The sequence below is a fragment of the Ranitomeya imitator genome, chromosome 3 (genome assembly GCF_032444005.1).
Source record: "Ranitomeya imitator isolate aRanImi1 chromosome 3, aRanImi1.pri, whole genome shotgun sequence".
NCBI classification, from domain to species: domain Eukaryota; kingdom Metazoa; phylum Chordata; class Amphibia; order Anura; family Dendrobatidae; genus Ranitomeya; species Ranitomeya imitator.
Window position 1 is genome coordinate 769,733,099 of NC_091284.1, and position 20,786 is coordinate 769,753,884.

Sequence of the window (20,786 nt, forward strand, 5' to 3'; positions counted from 1 at the left end):
CGGCTAGGTCTGTAAGGTGTGACCACTGGACGGAAGGAAGGCTAATAATCTCACCTCCTGGCATGCCCAGCTCTTCTTACTATTAGGTGACTAATACCAATGACTATATGGTCCTTGTATTACAGAAAACATTTATATTCACTTGCCAGTCCCACGTATTTAATGATCAAACAATAAATATATATGAGAAAATGTCAATGAAGTGGAAAAAAAAAATGTAGATTTTCTATATTAACTCATATATACATAGAATGTACGGCTGAAGGGCCGACAGGCCGCCGAACGGCCCCAAAGGCAACTGGACAAAAAAAAAAAATGCAATAAACAAAATGCTATATACACGGTAATCCAAAATGGTATCAATAAAAAAAAGCAGGTTCACCATGGAAAAATCAGGCCCTCACACAAGTCCATCAACAGAACAATGTAAATGTTATGGGCCTGATTTAGGGCGTACTCTGACGAGACGTGTACAGCACCTACCGCATTGTCATGTAAGCTCGGGCCATGGCGCACCGTCGATAACTGACAGTCTTACAGTTTGCCGGCCGTGTACTGGTCAGTGATGTGCACACGGCCACCATGTAAGGCAACCAGCATCAGGCTGATTCAGTGCTGGAGAAACCAACACTTCAGCTTTTCCACATGATAGAAGGCACAAGGCCTATGTGATGTTGGGTTAAAGAACACCTTGAAACACCATGGGAGTATTCCTTCAAAGTAGTGACTTGTGTCCCATGTTCAGACCTGACAGATCATCCCCTGGCCGCTGACATTTCCTTGCTCTAGCACAGATTAATTTTGAGTGCAGCCATTAATCTATTTGCTATATGACTTTTTTGGTTATGCACCAGTTCAGATTAGATTGCTGTTCAGTCAGTTTTTCTATATCTACTATGGCCACTTACTCTGCCGGTGCTGTATTTTCATGCTGAAGACCGGGAGGTGTTTTCTGCGTCCGCAAAGCTATTTCTGCATTTTTGAGTTCCTAAAAAGGAAAATGTAATTATAAGTAGACAAGATAAGATGATGAAAAAGCTTAAAGGGGTAGTCTGACCCATAGGTCATCAATACGAGACAGGTGGGGGCCGACACTGAGCACCCAGTCGATCAGCTGTAAACAGCTCTGGAATTCACCGGATGTGAACATACGGAGCGGAGCGCAGCTCCATTCAATGTGTAGCAGCCGCTGCCAGGGACTGCAGAGCAATTCAATGTGCAGCAGCCGCTGCCAGGAACTGCAGAGCAATTCAATGTGCAGCAGCCGCTGCCAGGGACTGCAGAGCAATTCAATGTGCAGCAGCCGCTGCCAGGAACTGCAGAGCAATTCAATGTGCAGCAGCCGCTGCCAGGAACTGCAGAGCAATTCAATGTGCAGCAGCCGCTGCCAGGAACTGCAGAGCAATTCAATGTGCAGCAGCCGCTGCCAGGAACTGCAGAGCAATTCAATGTGCAGCAGCCGCTGCCAGGAACTGCAGAGCAATTCAATGTGCAGCAGCCGCTGCCAGGGACTGCAGAGCAATTCAATGTGCAGCAGCCGCTGCCAGGGACTGCAGAGCAATTCAATGTGTAGCAGCCGCTGCCAGGAACTGCAGAGCAATTCAATGTGTAGCAGCCGCTGCCAGGGACGGCAGAGCAATTCAATGTGTAGCAGCCGCTGCCAGGGACGGCAGAGCAATTCAATGTGTAGCAGCCGCTGCCAGGGACTGCAGAGCAATTCAATGTGTAGCAGCCACTGCCAGGGACGGCAGAGCAATTTAATGTGTAGCAGCCGCTGCCATGAACTGTAGAGTAACTCATGTACTTTTGGGCCTATTAAGGGTAACTTTTAAAGTAGAGGACAATCCCTTTAAAAAAGGCTTTTTCTGGCTTAATAACATGCGTAGAATACATTAAAAAGCTGTACAATATATTGTTGGGTCTCAACGTCATACTATTGTCAAGATCTCTAATTAGGTCAGTGACTAGAAACCCTGTCTCCATCAAAAGGCTGAATACCTATCCTGATCAGGTCTACAGGTACACAGCGTTTTATAAGGAAGCCCTGAAAACATGGAGCTTAGGCTCAGAGGAGGACGACATGTGTGTAAAAGTCCACATGCATCATTAAAAAGTGTCACTGGTAGTGAAAAATACAACAGGCCTGCCATGAATGTGAACATTGGCTCTGTGTGTAAGAGGTTTGGAAAACGCCATCCACATGTATTACACTATAAATACGTTGCAGAGTTTTGGAGTCAAATCTGCCAAGTGTAAATGCGGCCTTAAAGGGGCTGTCTCCAGGCTCATTAGGTCACGTGAGTGCTGTAGCCAATCAGAGGACATTAATGGGCTGCAGTGCTCAGACCTACCCCAGACTTCGGTTTCCTATGAGTGAAGCGTGTGCGCTGTTGCCCATTAGCGGCCATTTATTGTCACCTGACTGCTGGGAGAGCCGGCAGCAACATTGCTTGTACAGTGCCATGGCGTTAGGGGAGTGTAAGGGGTCTTTTTTATTTTGCTAAAGGGACTATTGCTTTTAAGAAGGGTGTGATGACCAGGAGAAGCCCTATCCATGTCCTAGTAAGGTGCACGGACATTATACAGGACGGCCCCCACTTGGAGACAGGGCAGAGCCGTCCTTCCACATAATTCATCCGATTGGCCACTATGCAATAATACATGGCATCTGTCAGTGAGAATGACGCAATACTGGTTCCCATCAGACTGCACAGTAAAATCCAGTTATATTTACCAGAATGAATGGCAGCAAAGTGTCAAAGATTACTTGGTTCCCAATCCGGTCACTATAAGCGATCTGGCAGGACACTAATATAGGATTACTTACCTGAGCGGTTTCAATTTTCAGTTTGTCAATAGCCAGCGTGTTCCTCTGAAGGCCACTGGATGCCACGGACAAGAGCTGCTTCAAGGCTTTGATTTCATTTTCTACTTTGGTCATGGCTTTATTGGACATCCGGCTGATCTCCTCCTGCACCTGCTTCTGCTCCTTCACAAACTTCCTGCACAAAGACCAGCACACATCAGTGTCGGGGTCGTCACGACAATATCCTTCCTTCACCAGTCATTCCAAATTAGACTAAGAGCATTGGTACCGGATAAGAATGAGTCAGACACAGTGCTGGTTCAATCTCAGTGCATGCTCATGCTTCTACAAGTATTTGCAACGATCGCAGCAACTGACTATTTTCTGATACACAACATTATATGCTCTATGAGGGGAAGGCGTGCAATAGGCGGGGTTAGGCGGGGTTAAGCAATATATGTCTAGTATCCAGTCTTTCTGGTTGGTCCTGACGTCATCTGGTGGATCCTCCTGTCTCCACGTCACTCAGGTTTCAATTTCAGTAGAAATGATACTTAGCTACTCAAAAACGAAACTAGCTTCTTCAGCAGAAACAAAACTAGGGCAAAGGTGAATACTGGCAGCCATCTTAAATACAGTTACATTTGCATCAGCAAGCAAAAGGGGAAAACTTATTGTTTCACAGCATAAGAATATAAAAGTACAAAAAGTGTATGAAAATTTATCTTTTCACCTTGACATCAGTACAGTGCAATCAGGGCCGGCTCCAGGTTTTCGAGGGCCCCGGGCGAAAGAATCTCAGTGGGCCCCCCCCTTTAACACATACCCCGATTTATGATGCACAGATACGGCAGAGAAATGTATAGTACAATGCCAGATTTCACTTCTTACATGAGTGACAGCTATTGTAAATTCTGCAGTGTATATATACAGGACAGGAGGAGTGGTACTGTGCAGTGTATATATACAGGTGGAAAGGTACTGGGCAGTGTATATATACAGGGGGAGAGGTGCTGTGCAGTGTATATATACAGGAGAGGTGCTGTGCAGTGTCTTGAGCAGGGCGTTGTTGTATCAGAAAATCTTTTCTGTTTTGAGTTTTTCTATGAAACAAAGACTTTTCTACATAAACAACGTTGTTTGGTTTTGCGGCCCCGACAGATCTGTGCTACAAAGTAACAGGCGGTTCGGGCATTAATGAGGGACCTGATGCTGAATCCTTTCCACAAACCCTAATGACCCAATTAGTGCCCCGTCATTAGAAGCTCATTAAACGCCTCCCTGTCCCAAGCAGTCATGTACAGTATGGGGGGATCCTGCAGCCCACCCCCTGACTGCTCCATACCATGCACTGCCCTCTGTCGCGCTCACTATTATCCTGTGCATTTCTCCTTCATCCTTACCCCATGTTACACTTGTCACCCCCCACTACAGAGTAGCAGGGCAGCCAATGTCACCCCGTCCCGGATCCTAATGGCAGCAGGAAATGTCTGCTCCTCTATTGCGTTGGAACCTGATTTAATCAAGGAATAATGTGGATTTGTTGCCGGTGGCTGCAGGGGAAGGGTTAAGTGATGCCATGTCCTTGGTGGGAGCAGTGGCAGCTGCTGGGACCTGGACAGACACAACCAATGTTGCTGTGACTGCACAGTGTGACCTGGAGGAGAGAAGCTGAGACTCCGGAGCAGAAATCACCCACATGCCAGCACTGGGCAGAGTCCCTCCAGTCACCAGCCTGGGGCCACAGGGCCCCAACATACAGCCCACAGCTCAGTTTTATCCATGGCAGCAGCTCCCCTTCCTCCTGGCATCTGGTTAACTCCATTTATGCGGGTCGGATTGTTATCTTTAAGGTTTAGCAATAACCTTCATACAGATGGGAAGGGATTAAGCTTCTTCCTACCCCACTGGTGCAGGTTTGGTGCAGCATGCATGTATTCTGGGAGAGCTGGGTGGCTGCAGGTTGCAGGCTGCACCCCACCAGCTGCTCCTCCAGACATCACCCACATTTTTAGGCAGCGGAGACAGACAGCAGCAGACTGAGCCACAAGTCCATCTGCAACCACTGCTGGATACCTTTGCACTCACTCAGGCACTGGTAGGAGCTCCGGAATCTGCCTGATAAGTTCAGCACTGCAGCCAGCCAGGGGCGGAGATCAGAGCAGATAACGTGCGCTTTCCGCCCACAAACAATGTCACACTGGCTGCCTTCTCTTAACCCCTCTGTGTGCCTGCCTGGCTGCACTGACTGAGTGAGAAGATGCTGGTGTCAGAGCTGACACATAGGGGTTAAGAGAATGCAGCCAGCAGTGACTTTGTGGGCGGAGAGAGCATGTTCTCCTGCTCTGCTCTCCCAGCTGTATGAGTGGGCCCCCCTCTCTCCCCAGGGCCCCGGCATTTGCCCAGCTGCACCGGGTGCTGACGCCGGCCCTGAGTGCAATCACCACCAAACTGACCAATGGGGGCGGCCGATCACAGATCAACACCGGCCAAACCTGCAACACCTAATGTGTACGGGGGCGGCCCACGCCTCCCTGATGGCAGATGTCAGGGGAGAGGAGGGCTGAGCCATGTGGGATCTGTTCTTACAGGTAATAAGGGGGTCAGGAAACAGATCACTGCTCCCTTTCTATGGAGAACACACATTCATTTACCCTGTGATGGCACCAGGTAAATTAGGAAAACATCACACAAGACTAAAGGAAGAATGTAGTAATGAACAAAGCGGAAAGTTCCATGAAGGGCATGAAGAGCCCAATATGATCACTGATGTATATGTGAAGGAAAAGCTAAGAACAGGTTAAAAGGGATTCTCCGATGTTGCTCCCTTTTGCATTGGGAGATGAGCCGTGCCAATGAGATCCCATCTGCAGGTACCCGCTGGGACATGCGGGCAAAGGGGCAGGCGTCGCGCGCCTGTCAAATTCATTAGAATAGGACGGCTGTTCAGCATCAGCTGGTATCTATGGAATTGGCATCACCGATAACTCTAAGCTCCCAAAAAGAAGTGAACAGTGCTGGATAACCCCTTTAAATGGATTTGTGATAAACTCGTTGATCTGACCCCTGGGACCCGCACCGATCAGAAGAACTAAAACTTTTATCCATGCTAGAATGCAGAGGCAGTGCACAGGCTCGACCGCTGCTCCAATAATGGACTACGGCGCAGCTGAACTCTGCGCTCGGCTTTCTCTGACGGCTCCATAGAGAATGAATGGAGCAGTGGTTGGGTGTCCGGGACCTGCTGCAACATTTTGTAATGGAGATAAAAGTTCCCAATCTGCCAATCGTGAGGGTCCCAGCTATCAACCCTGCACCACTGTGTGTGATACCTTGTTTTAGCTGGACAAACTCTTTAGGAGGGCTACATGGCGACTTTGACCTGAGGTGCCGCCAAACTTCACTATGTGCCGCTACAACATCGCAGCTCCATACGAGTGAATGAGGCCGCATCGTCACCCCAAGGCTCCAGACACCGTGTCAAGCAACTTGCAAGAAATCCAACAGTGTAAAAAATGTTGTGACTTGTTGCCATACCTTTGGGGGTGTCACAATGTGACCCTATTCACTTGTATTGCGCTGCGATGTAGCAGTACCTACTGTACGTTGGTAGCGAGCAAGGTGCGACAGCCAAAGAAGAAAGTAGCCCCAGCCTTAAAGGGGTTGCCCACTACTAGGAAACTCCCCTTCTTGATCAAAAAGATTGGCCCCCATAACATAATAAAGCCTGTACTCCCGTCCTGTGTGGCACCGCTCCCGCACTTGGGCTTCCGGGGCTCCTGAGCGGTTGTTGCGACACGTGACTCAGGCGCCCAATCACTGTCCCGACCTTCAGACAAATCGAACATGAAGAGAAGTTCGGGCTGCAGCTGATCTAGGACTTCCTCTTCATGCTCAATTCGACAGGAGGTGGGGACAGCGACAGCAGCACTGATTGGGCGCCAGGCGTCACGACAACAGCACGGGAACTCCAGGAGATCGAGTGCAGATGCTGCGGGAAAGGCGCCAACATGAGAGGCGAAGAAGCGAGGGGTAGTGGACAACTTCTTTAAGCGAAAAGATGACAAATAACAAAAGGGATCGGGTCTTCGCTATATACTTACTGAAAAGTTTCCACATCTTGACAAATCAACTGAGGTAGATTTTCATCCTTTAACGCTTTACTGTCCCTTTAAGAAAACAAGCGTTCAGTATCTATCAGGCGTGTACAGAGAGTATACAAAGAAATTGTGTATTCCTCTATTCCGCCTACAGAGGTTTCATTATAAATACATTCATGTATAATAGAAAGCAAAAACAACAACGAAATCTTACAGCAACTTACTCTGGTCTGGCTCCGGCCTTGTCACCTAAGAGTGAGAACAAGGACAGGTTAGTGAGCGCGCGTCATACCTCACATTTATAGTGCTTAACCCCTTCCCGCAACTGGAGCTGTACATCCACATAAGGCCGGTTTCACATATGCGGTTGTGTCCGTAGCGTTTCGGACGCATACATCTGCATGCGTCTTCATTTCCTATCTTTAACATTGTAGATGCAGGTGCATGCATTCCCCCGCGTTTGCCTACGCATGCGTATTTTTGCGGTGTGCGGCTGACGCACCATGTTAGAATTTTTGTGGCGCCAAATTTCCGCCGCCATATGCATGCGGACGCTTGCGGAAGGAGTGCGGCAAAACAACGCATTACAGTCTATGAGAACACACAGGAACGCAAGGATATGCGTTCACACAAGGGTCTATATACAGAAATCCCATGAGCCACGCCCAGTGGGTGTGGTTTGTGTTAAGGAAATTGTCCTTGAAAATGTTTCCTATCAAACGCTGCGTTTTTTTTATCCATGATGCGCAAGTTAATGCGGATAAAAAACGCAGCGCTATCATGCGCTTTGCGCACGAAAAGCTGCAGACTAAACCGTGGTATTGGCAAACTTTGAAAATATTAACTGCAAAGAAAAATATATATATATATATATATATATATATATACACACATATATATATATATATATATATATATATATATATATATATATATATATATATATATATATATATATATATATATATATATATATATATATATATATATATATATATATATATATATATATATATATATATTCTACGGTATCTATCACCATGTCAAAACTGGCTAACTTTTGTCCTTATTCAATTCCCGCTGTTCCAAAATATTGTTGTTTTTTTTTTTTTTCAATGTGGCATACAGTACCAGAGATATGTGCCTCTTTATTTATTGCTTTTGGTCTTTACAATGGGGCGAGGGCTCATGGGATTCCCTGGGGGAGGCAAGCCACATCGCCTTGATAAATACCATAAAAGGCGGTAATAAATAAAAGGGCCCATATGTCTGGCACGTTTGATAGATAGATAGATAGATAGATATAGATCTATCTACTATATAATTGTCTAAGGGTCACTTCCATCTTTCTGCCTGTCTTTCTGTCTGTCCTTCTGTCTGTCACGGATATTCATTGGTCGCGGCCTCTGTCTGTCAAGGAAATCCAAGTCGCTGATTGGTCGTGGCTGTTTTGCCGCGACCAATCAGCGATGGGCACAGTCCGGAAGAAAATGGCCGCTCCTTACTCCCCGCAGTCACTGCCTGCGCCCGCATACTCCCCTCCGGCCACTGCTAATACAGGGTTAACGCCGCCGGTAACGGACCGCGTTATGCCGCGGGTAACGCACTCCGATACCGCCGGTATTAACCCTGTGTGTCCCCAACCTTTTACTACTGATGATGCCTATGCGGCATCAATAGTAAAAAAATGTAATGTTAAAAATAATAAAAAAAACAAAAAACCTGCTATACTCATCCTCCTTTGCATGCATTTGGCACAATAAAGAGAAACTTTTTTCACCTGGATCAGATGCTGACCTTCACTTCAATTCATGGTATGTACTTCACCACTTGGGTCCAGTGGAATTAGGACGGGCATCACTTTGCTCAGTTGTGCTGTCAGCTAACTTCTATTTATGTAATGACTGACAGTCTGCTCTCATAATCGCACACCGCTCAGTTGTGAGGTTACAGCTAACAGTACAGCAGAAGTAAACTTTGTCTCATTACAAACACATCTGCAGTTGTCCCCTCAGCGCTGTCAGCTCTGTTGTACTGCCCTTCCCCCAAACTGGCTGCCCTTTTTATGCAACTTTCTATTAATTACATGTTCGCAGGGTTGATCCTACTGAAAGAATTTTTTTTATTCTTAAAATTGGCATAAAAAAAAAGAGTTGTTTTTTTTATGAAAGCAACTCCACACAAAACCAGCAATATTATCCCCATTCCTAATATTCCATTCAACAAAACTATATTGTTTATCCTGCCCAATCAACGTAGTTTAAAAAAATATATATAAATATAGATGAAATTATGACAGAATTGCTCTCTCACACAAAAAAGGAAACAAAAACAGTGATCAAGTGCAGGAATCCCAAAATGGCTCCAATAAAACCACCGAAAAAAAATGAAAGCAGTTGGGGTACTCATAGTGTGGAAAAAAATTATATATATTATATATAAAATAGTCACACACATATGCATATTGTAAAGCTGCAGTAGCATCGTACGTAGTGAAGAAGCAGTGACCCACAAATTCAAACACAAAAGTCTCTTTTAATGTGTTTCTTCACAGTATTAAAGTCCAATTCACATAAATGAATATAACTTCAGTGGATATCATCAGTGACCAGTTTACACCAGTTCAAAGCAATACATATCACATGGCTTTAGATTTGCGGTCCCTAAACAGGCCAGACTTCCCTTGTTCAGTTTCCCTGGGCGACTGCACGCCATCTCACAGTTTCTATACGTCTCCATACACACAGCCTCATATGTTGCAGACACTACACACGCCTGCCCTCCTCTGACTAGTTCTCGTGGGTGTCCTGCATCGCTGTATCACAGTGTCTTTACAGACTCTTTACTCACACAGTCGTACACAGTTCAGGATATCCTCCAGATAGCAGCCGGGCACCATATCCACCTCTTTCGGGTGCAGGACATCCACCTCCGGGCACAGGACTGTTCACATCCGACTCCTTCGGGTACAGGACATCCACCTCCGGGCACAGGACTGTCCACATCCGAGACCAGTACCATGGACGACTTGCATCTCTGTGTACACTGCGGGTGCCAGGCCCTGGGTGCTGGCTCTGCTGGCCTCTGCCTCCATGCACTCGGCAGACCAGCACACACCAGACTGACACTGACGCACACCTGGCCTCTCCTGGCCAGACACCTGACACACATACCCCTTACTGCAGGGCTTTTAAACACACACAAACCTGTGGCCTTCAACCACCTGGAAAACCCGGACCGGAGATCCGTGACTCTCATGCACACCTATGGACTCCACCCGTCTGCATGCACATTCTGGGGAGAACAAACAGCGCCCCCTAGCTGTATCAGAGGCCACAGCCTCACAATATATATACATACACACACACTACACTTAAAGTTAACATGTCAATTACACTGCACAGGGAGCAACGTGAAAAGGACATTTTTAAATGTTTCAGATTTATTGTTTTTTCTGCATGCCCCCTAACAAAAAAAAGACTGCATAAAATCACAAAGTTGCATAAACCAAAAACCGGTGCCAGCAAAACCTATAGTTTTTCCCGCAAACAAACAAACTCTTATACTAATTTTTTTTTTTACGTTTTATTTGTGCAAAAGTAGCAAAACATAACAAAACCTCTAAGTTAGTTTGTATTGTTGTGATTGCGTTGACCTGGAGAATAAGGATAATGACAATTATACCTAAGGCTAGGTTCACATTGAGTTAGTGCAATCCGTTTAGCGCATACGCTAACGGAATGCGTTAACGCAATGTCCCAAAAGGGATCACGTTTAGCGATCCCGCTAGCGCAGATGCCCGATCTGCTCTAGCGAGGAACGGACCACGAACGCTGCAAGCATTGCATGGCATGCGTTAGCAATCTGTTACATTGCAGTCAATGGGTGCGCTAACGGATCCGTTACATTGCGTTAGTGGCGCTATGTAACGGATTCCGTTAGCGCACTGCCACTAACGCAATATGAACCTAGCCTAACGGTGAACAATGTTTAAAAAGAAATAAATCTAGAATTGCTGTTCTTGCTTGCCTTCCAAAAAGTATAATAGAAAGTGATCCCAAAATCACATCTACCACAAAAAAACATCAATGAAAACTACAGCTAGATCCCTTCATGACCAGGAGAATTTTCAGTTTGAGAGCTCAGCTTTTCCTCCTCCTCTTCCAAGAGCCATAGTTCCCTATTTTTCTGCTTTTGAATGACAATTCACTATACCATAAAGTGAATTGAATGTACTGAAAAGTGGGGGGAAAAAATCCAAGTGGGGGAAAATATTAACACCCCCTGCCACCCTGTAATCCCGCCTGTCTTGAGGTTTTGTTCAGTAAAATTACAAGGTAACATGGTTCATCACGTCCCGATACACTTCCAGACACCTTCAAAATGGGATTGGGAGCAGCGTTTTGGTGTTATGGAGGAATAGATTGACTTATCTTTTAAAGGGCTACACAATTATATCAATGGTTTGTTGGGGGAGAGGGGGGGTAAAGTTTCTGACAAACTCCCATTAAGGGACATGAACCAGTGGTGTCGGATCACTAGTTGTGCGCACTGCATTACCACTGTATGGCAGTATGTGGTGACCCATCGGTACTCTGCAATCACATCGCGAGTGAGTGTAGAGGATATAGCATTGTGTCTTATGTCGGGTGGTGGCATCTCAAACATCCACGGATTATCCACAGGAAATGCCATAAATGTCTTACAGATGTGGACTGCACCAGTGGGATGCCGTACGGCACAGCTGTCGACACTATGGTGGTCGTCCATGCTGTGCCCTCTATTCACTTCTATTACAGTTTCGAAAATAAACATCTCACAGAAATTAAAACCCTTTTGAAAAGTCTCGTATCTACATTATTTATTATCCGACATGACACAAGTTACAGGCGGTACTTACTTTTTTTGTCTGAAGAACTACTGAAATCTATTCCTCCAAGTCCTTCGTTGGTAGTTGTCTGAGCAGCAGGAGCAGCCAGACCCAAAGTGTTCTGTCCCAGGCCTGCAACCAAAACACAAAGAACCATTCTTGAAAATCTACAAAAATGTTTAACACAAGCACAAAAATCAAAAATCTCTTACTACCCACTTCATGATTTCACATTGGACAGGGTTCCATGCTCTCCACCGAGGAGTTAGGGCAAGAAGCCCCAGCAAGTACTGTGCCGGCAGGGCCTACATACATGGCCGCAGAACGGGATCGTCAGCAGGGAAAGTACGAAATGTACCCAGGTGAACACACATCAGCGATGCAGAAGCTTTCCTATGAAGCTCACATCGTACACTTCTGCTGATTGGTATTAAAAACAGATAACAATCCTAAAGGGAAATTCTGATCTCGCACATTTATGGCCTATCCACAGGAAAAGTCATGATGTGTTGTAGATGTGAGTCCCACCATAGGGGCCCCCATCACACGCTGCGGTCAGTGGAGAGGTGGTTGGAATTACCATACAAATGAATGGGATCCTCTGACAGCAGCGCCCATCAGGACCTCATTCTCAAAACAAGATGCAGATCCCAAGAAGGATCCTGCAGAATAAATGCTGTGCCATAAATGCGAATGCGAAGTTCACATTAAAACCCAAGATAAAAATCTAACAAGCAAATACCCAGCAGTAAATGAACAGCAATAGTGCATGAAAATAATATAGGGTGCTTGGTTATTAACTATTTAAAAAAAAAATGTGAGTACAAGTTTTTTAAAGCGTTATTCTAATATTGTATATAAGTTATTAATAATGGAGTATTCTATATAGCTGTAGAGCAGAGACGTGATGTAAACCACATACTGCACCCACCACTCTAGAGTGACTGCAGACTTTCCTCCCAAACCTGGACAACCCCTTTAAAACGTAAAAGTGATGACCTACTTCTATACACAACTTATTACTGTTCCTTGTCTCCCTACTGAAATTGTCTGACACCATCATATTATCGCTAGCACAGTATCTACCTGCACTAGATATCGCTGCTGTACCTGCTACAATTGTTCATTTTACAGACTTGTCTGCATCTGCTCTATTACATCATTTAGGCCAGGGATGGGGAACCTTCGGCCCACATGACCTTTTCTGCAGCCCCCGGGCCTGCAGTGCTCAGGCTGGCAGCAGTGTTTTGCCGTCTGCCGGCCATTTAAAACCCCACTTGCACTGCAAGCACATGCACGCAACATACACTACTGAACACTGTGCACACATGCACAGGACGTCATTTTTGGGCAGAGTTAGCCCACAATGCACTCCCGTCCCACAAATGAAGAGAACAGCGACAGCCCCACTGTCCCCAATGATATCTATGCCATCCCTAGGGATGTCCATGGCCCACCCCAAGAAATGTCCATGCACCCCACTCCTACTCAGTGGTGTCTATGCCCCCGGCGTCTCCTATGTGATGTATATACATCAGTCACAGTGTCTCCTATGTGATGTATTTACATCAGTCCCAGTGTCTCCTATGTGATGTATATACATCAGTCCCAGTGTCTCCTATGTGATGTATATACACATCAGTCCCAGTGTCTCCTATGTGATGTATATACACATCAGTCCCAGTGTCTCCTATGTGATGTATATACATCAGTCACAGTGTCTCCTATGTGATGTATATGCTTTACAAAACTTATCACAGAGTTGACTGTGCTCCAGAAACAACATGCTCAATATTGGTTAACATCAAACAGAAGCATCAGCAGCTGTTAAGTTAGGGGGGAATTAATTGTTTGATCAAATATAGTAGGGTATCTTTCAAGTTGATAATTTTGTGCTTCCCCGAATGATGGTAGAAATTTCCAAATGGCCGTTGGCAGAAAAAAAAAAAGTTTCCCCACCCCTACTTTAGGCTTTACTCGCCCTTCAGCATTTTAGAAGAATTAGCAAGGCAAAACCAGGAAAGACTGTAAGATATAGAACATGTCCGAGTCTTTCCATTGTTTTTTTTCACTCTAGGTTCTGCTAGAAAACAGCATCATTATGTTTTCATCCATACATATAGAGAATAGTAGAACAGCTCCCCAGTCTCACGGGATTGCATCAACTATAGACTCATTGAAATACTCAAGACCCAGCAAAACCACCGCTTTTGTATTTCTTATTCATTACATGCAACGTTTCGGGTCACGAGCGCCTTCACCTGGCAGGGTGCATCAGGGAGCCAGGAGAATCCTATTGGGATGGCGCTAATGGTCGTGTCCCTAGTGTTAGGAGCCTGACAGTATGTAGGTCTATAACACAAGGGACACCACTATTACTGCCTTCACAACAGGATCCTCCTGACCTCTTGATATACTCTGCCAGGTGAAGGGGCTCTTGACCCAAAACGTGGCATGTAATGAATAAGAATTATAAAAACTGTGGTTTTGCTAGATCTAGAATATTTCAATAAATCTACTTTTCTCTACATCTCTGAATACTTGGATGAGAGGTGGGCAGCTCACCTACAATGTGCACCTGTACCCATGTGTCACCAAGACGTGGTGCTGCCCGATTGTGGACCACGTACACTTTCATCCATGTCTGCCTCCAGCTTGACATTCATCCACGCAGTGACAATTACCTGAAGCCATGACATTTGCATTCTGAAATGGTGATGCAGTCAGCCCCGGCAGGGTCCCAAGTGACAGCCCAGTAGTAGGTGCAGTAGTAGCGGCAGCAGGTGCGGATGTACCCAAATTCAAAGAAAAAACAGTCCCTGATAGAAACAAACAAACAAAAAAAAAAAAAAAAAAAAGAAAAAAAAAAAATTATTAAGAACATCACATCTGCTAGCCCAAAAAGTCTAACGTAATTTACCAGGTTATTGGGACTATAGGCTAAGTTAATACTCAATATTCTGACTGGCTAATGAAATATACCAGGTTTACTTTTGGGAAAAACAAAGTATAAAATCCATATTACACAGACACACGAAAAAAGCGAACACTTATTACTGAGTTACTGATATGATCAATTGCTGCAAGATTTTCAGGTGTGAATTTCGGCTACGCCAACTAAATTAAAGGTGATTTCCCATATAAGCAGGTGACAACATTGCTGGGATATGCCACCAATCAGCGAGTGACTGCAAATCCCAGCAAGGGAATCTTCTTTACAATGGAAACTCCTTCAATGGGCAGTTGAAAAAGTAATATTAAAAGATGGGGATCTACATTCAACTGGATTCAGCCTCAAAATCCTGTTCCTTTTATAGGGTGATCCCAACACCTTAAAGGTAACACAGGATGGACCTTCTGATCAGCCAGGGTCCACGGAGCTGGAGAAGACACTCTAAGATGGACGTTCCATAACTAATTAGGTGCTGACGCATGTCTGCTGGGGTATTTAAGAGTCCTGTTCTAGAGATTGCTGGGGGTCCCAATGGTCGCACCAGTTGAAAAGGTTCTATGCCACACTGGATGGATGATAATTTTCAAGAGCACGTTTATATTACCAATAAAAGGACTGACAGTCCCAGAATAGGGATTTTTGTGTGTACTCACCGTAAAATCCTTTTCTCCGAGCCACTCATTGGGGGACACAGCACCATGGGTTATGCTGCTGTCACTAGGAGGCTGACACTAAGCTGAGACAAAAAAAAAGGTTAGCTCCTCCCCTGCAGTATACACCCTTCCAGAGACCCAGTTCAGTGCAAAAGCAGTAGGATAATAACAACAAAATAACAAGTAACATTAGAGTATAACATGTCAACAAAACAGTCAAAAACTAAAAAAGGTAACGAGCCGTAAGGCTACCAGGGTAGGTGCTGTGTCCCCCAATGAGTGGCTCGGAGAAAAGGATTTTACGGTGAGTACACACAAAAATCCCTATTTCTCCTTCGCCACATTGGGGGACACAGGACCATGGGACGTCCCAAAGCAGTCTCTGGGAGGGAAACAATACAACCAAATAACAACGTGTACCATCTGACTACAGATGCGCAACGGCCGCTTGCAGGATGCACGCTGCCAAGGGCCGCGTCCGCAGAGGAGTGAATGTGAACATTGTAGTGCTTTGAGAAAGTATGCAGGCTGGACCATGTTGCGGCCTTGCAAACCTGCTCCGCTGTTGCCTGGTGCCGGATGGCCCAGGAAGCACCCATCGACCGAGTGGAGTGTGCTCTAATCCCCGCCGGGATAGGGCTGCCCCTGACCCGATAGGATTCCTGGATAGCAGATCGAATCCATCTGGCTATCGTGGCTTTAGACGCAGCCAAACCCTTTCTGTGACCCTCCGGGAGCACGAAAAGGGCGTCCGATTTTCTGAAATGAGACCACCTTAGGAAGAAAGGCCGGAGAAGGACGTAGGACTACCTTGTCCTGATGAAAGGCAAGAAAAGGAGCCCGGCAGGATAAAGCGGCCAACTCTGAGACCCTTCTGATAGACGTCACAGCTACCAGGAAGGCAACCTTCCAGGAGAGTACAGAAAGCGGAACGTCCTGAAGGGGTTCAAACGGAGGTTCCTGAAGAACCCCCAGGACCAAGTTGAGATCCCAGGTCTCTAACGGCATTCTGTAGGGGGGTACCACATGGGAGACTCCCTGAATGAAAGTCTTGACTTGAAGGTTGGCGGCGATCCTGCGCTGGAACAGCACGGATAACGCTGAGATCTGACCTTTGAGGGAACTCAGTGCCAAGCCGGAGTCCAAACCGGACTGAAGGAAATCCAAGATGCAAGGGATAGAGAAAACGAGCGGAGGGTGACCTCGGAGCCTGCACCATGAGAAGAAGGTTTTCCAGGCGCGGTGGTAAATGGAGGTGGAAGACGCCTTACGAGCGCTTAACATGGTGGGAATGACCTGCCGAGAGAAACCGGCTCGAGTTAGAATCCAGGTTTCAACAGCCACACCGTTAAACAGAGGGCCCCTGAGCTCTGGTGGCAGATCGGTCCTTGGCGAAGCAGGTCTGGGCGGTCTGGTAACCGCCAGGGAACGTCGGCTACGAGCTGAACGAGCTCCGCGTACCAAGCGCGACGTGGCCAATCTGGGGCGACCAGAACCCCCTCCGTCTTGATCTTTCGGATCACCTTCGGCAGTAAGGGAATGGGAGGAAACACGTATGGGAGTTGAAACTGATGCCACGGGGATATCAGCGCGTCCACTCCTATAGCCTGGGGATCCCGAGAACGCGCAATGAAGTTGTGGACCTTCGCGTTCAATCTGGACGCCATCAGATCCACGTCCAGGGTCCCCCAGCGAAGGCAGAGCTGTCAAAAAACCTCTGGATGGAGTTCCCACTCCCCCGAGGCAAGGCCCTGGCGGCTCAGAAAGTTCGCCGCCCAGTTTTCGACTCCCGGAATGTGCACCGCGGAAATGGTGGAATGGTTGGTTTCGGCCCAACGAAGAATGTGGGAGACTTCCTGCATCGCCGCCCTGCTGCGGGTACCCCCCTGGTGGTTTATGTAAGCCACCGCTGTGACGTTGTCCGATTGGACTCGTATTGGGTGACCCGCGAGCAGGGCGTGAAAGCGACTCAGGGCCAGTCTGATCGCACGAATCTCCAGGATGTTGATAGGGAGCCTTGACTCCCGAACTGTCCAACGGCCCTGAGCAGAGTGGTGAAGAAACACCGCACCCCAGCCGAGGAGACTGGCGTCGGTAGTTACCACTAACCAGCGGATCGGGAGAAAGGACTTCCCCTGGAGAAGAGATGGACCCAGGGTCCACCATACAAGAGATTGTCTGATCCGCGGAGACAACGGGCAAGGACGGTCGAGAGATGAGAGACTCCTGTCCCAGTTGTCCAGCAGAGCCTGTTGCAAGGGGCGGAGATGGAGTTGAGCGAAAGGAACCGCTTCGATTGCTGCAACCATCTTTCCCAGGATCTTCATGGCGAACCGAATGGGTCGCAGGCGAGGATGGGCCTTGGACCGAGGAAGCAAGACCAGACCCCTTGAAGTGTCCAGGATCATTCCCAGAAAGGAGATCCGTCGGGCAGGAATGGGAGAGGGCTTGTCCAAGTTGATCAACCAGCCCAGGCGCGAAAGAGAGTCCAAGGTAATGTGGACGCTTGCCTCGCAGGCCTGATAAGACGGACCCTTTATGAGGAGGTCGTCTAAGTAAGGCAACACGACGACTCCTCGAGAATGAAGAATGGCCATGACAGCCGCCATGACCTTCGTGAATACCCTGGGTGCCGTGGCAAGACCGAAGGGTAAGGCCGTGAACTGGAAATGGTCCTCTAGAACGGCAAAGCGGAGGAACCTTTGATGTGGCGGGAATATTGGAATGTGAAGATAGGCATCCTTGATGTCTATCGATGCCAAGAATTCCCCTCTTTCCATCGAGGAGATGACCGATCTGAGCGATTCCATCCTGAAGTGCCGTACTTTTACGCACTTGTTCAGGAGCTTCAGATCCAAAATGGGGCGCACTTTCCCGTCCTTCTTTGGCACGACGAAGAGGTTTGAGTAGAAACCTTTGAACTTCTCGTGTTCCGGAACCGGAACAATGACCCCGCTCTGGCGGAGGGAGTGAATGGCGCAAAGGAGGGCGCGAGACTGAGCTCCCGAACTGGGGAGATGAGAGGGAAAAAACAGAGTTGGAGGAGGAGCGGAGAACTCTATTTTGTAGCCAGACGACACCAGATCCCTGACCCATTCGTCGTGAACGACGGAGCCAGGCTTGCTGAAAAAGAAGTAGGCGTCCGCCTACTCTGGTGGTATCGACTGGCGCCGTTCCCGAGTCATTGAGAAGGGAATCAGGGGGGTCTGGAACCTCTGGTCCTGGGCTGCCTAGGCTTTCCTCGCCAGGACGGATTCGGCCTGAAAGAGGGACGAACGTCTCTGTCTGAGCGAGCGGATCGGTCCGATCTGGAAAAACCGGCAGGATTGGACCAGGCTGGGCTGGTACGAAAGGGCCGAAAGCGAAAATATGGCTGGCGCTGGAAGGCCACCTTGGGCCTCTGTTGGGGAAGGAACTTGCTCTTTCCCCCTGTAGCGTCGGAAATAAGCTGGTCTAGCTTTTCACCAAAAAGACGCCCGCTCTGAAAAGGGAGAGAAATCAGAGATTTTTTAGAGGAGGAATTTGCGCGCCACTCTCTGAGTCAAATAGCCCTTCTGATAGTGATGGCGTTTGAGGCCGCCGATGCTGCGCAATTCGCTGCATCGAGAGATGCGTACATCACGTAATCACCAGCCATGGCTATCTGTTTAGCCAGGTCCGCCATCTCAGACGGGAGATCCTGTTCATGAATGGATTTCGCTAGAGCATCCGCCCAGGAAACCATTGCCTTGGCCACCCAAGCCGCGGCGAAGGAGGGAGATAGGGAAGAACCTGAGGCTTCGTACTCTGAGCGAGCTAGGGAATCTAGCTGGCGTTCAGTGGAACTCTTAATCGAAGCGCCATCCGGAACAGATAGGAGCGTTTTGGAAGCAAGGCGCGAGACCGGAGGATCTACTAGTGGGGGATCCGTCCAGTCTTTCACGAGATCTGCTGAAAAAGGATACTTCGATACCAGGTCCTTTTTTCCCGTGAAACGCTTATCCGGACGCTCCCTGTGTCGTGTCGCCTGACTATATCCAGAAAATCTGGGTGAGAGGCGAAAGTTTTATGAGAACGTTTGGTTCTAGTAAAGGAGACTGTGTGGTCCGGAGCAGAATTAGAGTCATCGTCCACTTTAAGTGCGTGATTGACTGCCACAATGAGGGAGTCAACCGTAGATCTAAACTCCGGAGCCTCCGGGTCTAAGGATACATCAGACTCATATTCAGAGTCGTGAACGCTGCGAGCCCCCAAAGAGGGTGAGCGAGAGGTGGAGCTGCCAGAAGCTGAGTGGCGAGGTGAGCGCTCAGGAGAGGTAGTGCGGATCCGTTTTCTGGATGACCGTGCCTCTTTCCGGAGAGAGCGGCCCCTGCTGGCCGACGATTCCCCTGTTACGGAGGGATCTCTTAACACCTGTAACGGGTTGCCCCGTTCCCCAGGAGGGTTCTGAATGGATTTGATGGCATTGGCTAAAAAATCCACAGACTGCGAAAGTGACGCGAGCCACGCGGGGGGACTAGGTACGCCGGAGTCGGTGGCGGTGGAGGGCTCCTGGGCACATGGGGCATCGCAGGCTGAGCAGAGGGGGGGGAACTCTGAGGCCGAGGAAGTGGAGCCTGGCAGGTGGTACACGCAGAAAAGAAGGTAGTATGCACCTTAGAGGACTTTTTAGACTTTGACTGGGACATGGTGCACCCTAATGTAAGATAGACCGGGGTCTGAATCTAAGGAAGCGAGGGCGGCGCTGCAGGGGAGAACCTAACGTGGTCTCCTTACCCGAGGTCCTGTGTCCCGCAGAGAGAGAGAGAAGAGGCGGCGGCGGCGCTGCACGTGTGGGTAGCTGCGGCTGGAGAGCAGGAGCTGCGGCGTGCAGAGGGAAAATCCAAGATGGCCGCCGAGAATGGGGAGAGGAGATCTCGCAGAGAGCGAGAAGCACCAGGACCAGGGGGCGGCGCCGTATAATGACGCGAAATGGGGGGCGGAGCCTATCGGGATGCGGCCTGTACTAGGCCGAAGCCGGGGACTAAATTTTCGGCTTCGGCCCGGCGCTCGGCCGCTGATGGCTGGAATATAAGAGGCCCAGAAAAACGTGTGCCACCACTAAGAGAGAGCCCTCCGGACCGCAGAACCGGCGACCCCCCCACCCCCCGAGACACTTACCCCGATGGAGCAGCTGCTCGCAAGGGGCCTGAGGTGAGGAGTGCCTGGGGTGAAAGACAGGGACGGTGCAGGGGTTGGGAAGCCTCCATCCACCAACCCCAGAAAGGGGGGTGGAGAGGAACCGTCCACCACCTGAATCAGCCGCATAAACAGTGGTGATGCAGAGTGTGCTGCACGGACGCCACGAGTAATAGTGCCTCTGTACAGCCGAGGGTGAAACCTGGTGGACAGGGCTGATGTCCGGCAATAAAAAGGCCTGGCTGCA

At 48.1% G+C, this 20,786-nt stretch overlaps 1 protein-coding gene across 2 annotated transcripts in view; it reads right to left on the reverse strand.

Moving 5' to 3' along the window:
- Positions 1 to 20,786, reverse strand: part of NUP58 (nucleoporin 58) — a 98,228-nt gene that overhangs the window by 45,004 nt on the left and 32,438 nt on the right. For both annotated transcript variants that reach the window (XM_069759059.1, XM_069759058.1), the window contains exons 4-9: positions 14,461 to 14,595; positions 11,807 to 11,908; positions 7,131 to 7,155; positions 6,910 to 6,975; positions 2,828 to 3,002; positions 909 to 988 (exon numbers count right to left, since the gene is read on the reverse strand). In XM_069759059.1, the coding sequence (XP_069615160.1) occupies positions 909 to 988; positions 2,828 to 3,002; positions 6,910 to 6,975; positions 7,131 to 7,155; positions 11,807 to 11,908; positions 14,461 to 14,595 (583 nt within the window). The remainder of the gene's footprint in view (positions 1 to 908; positions 989 to 2,827; positions 3,003 to 6,909; positions 6,976 to 7,130; positions 7,156 to 11,806; positions 11,909 to 14,460; positions 14,596 to 20,786) is intronic.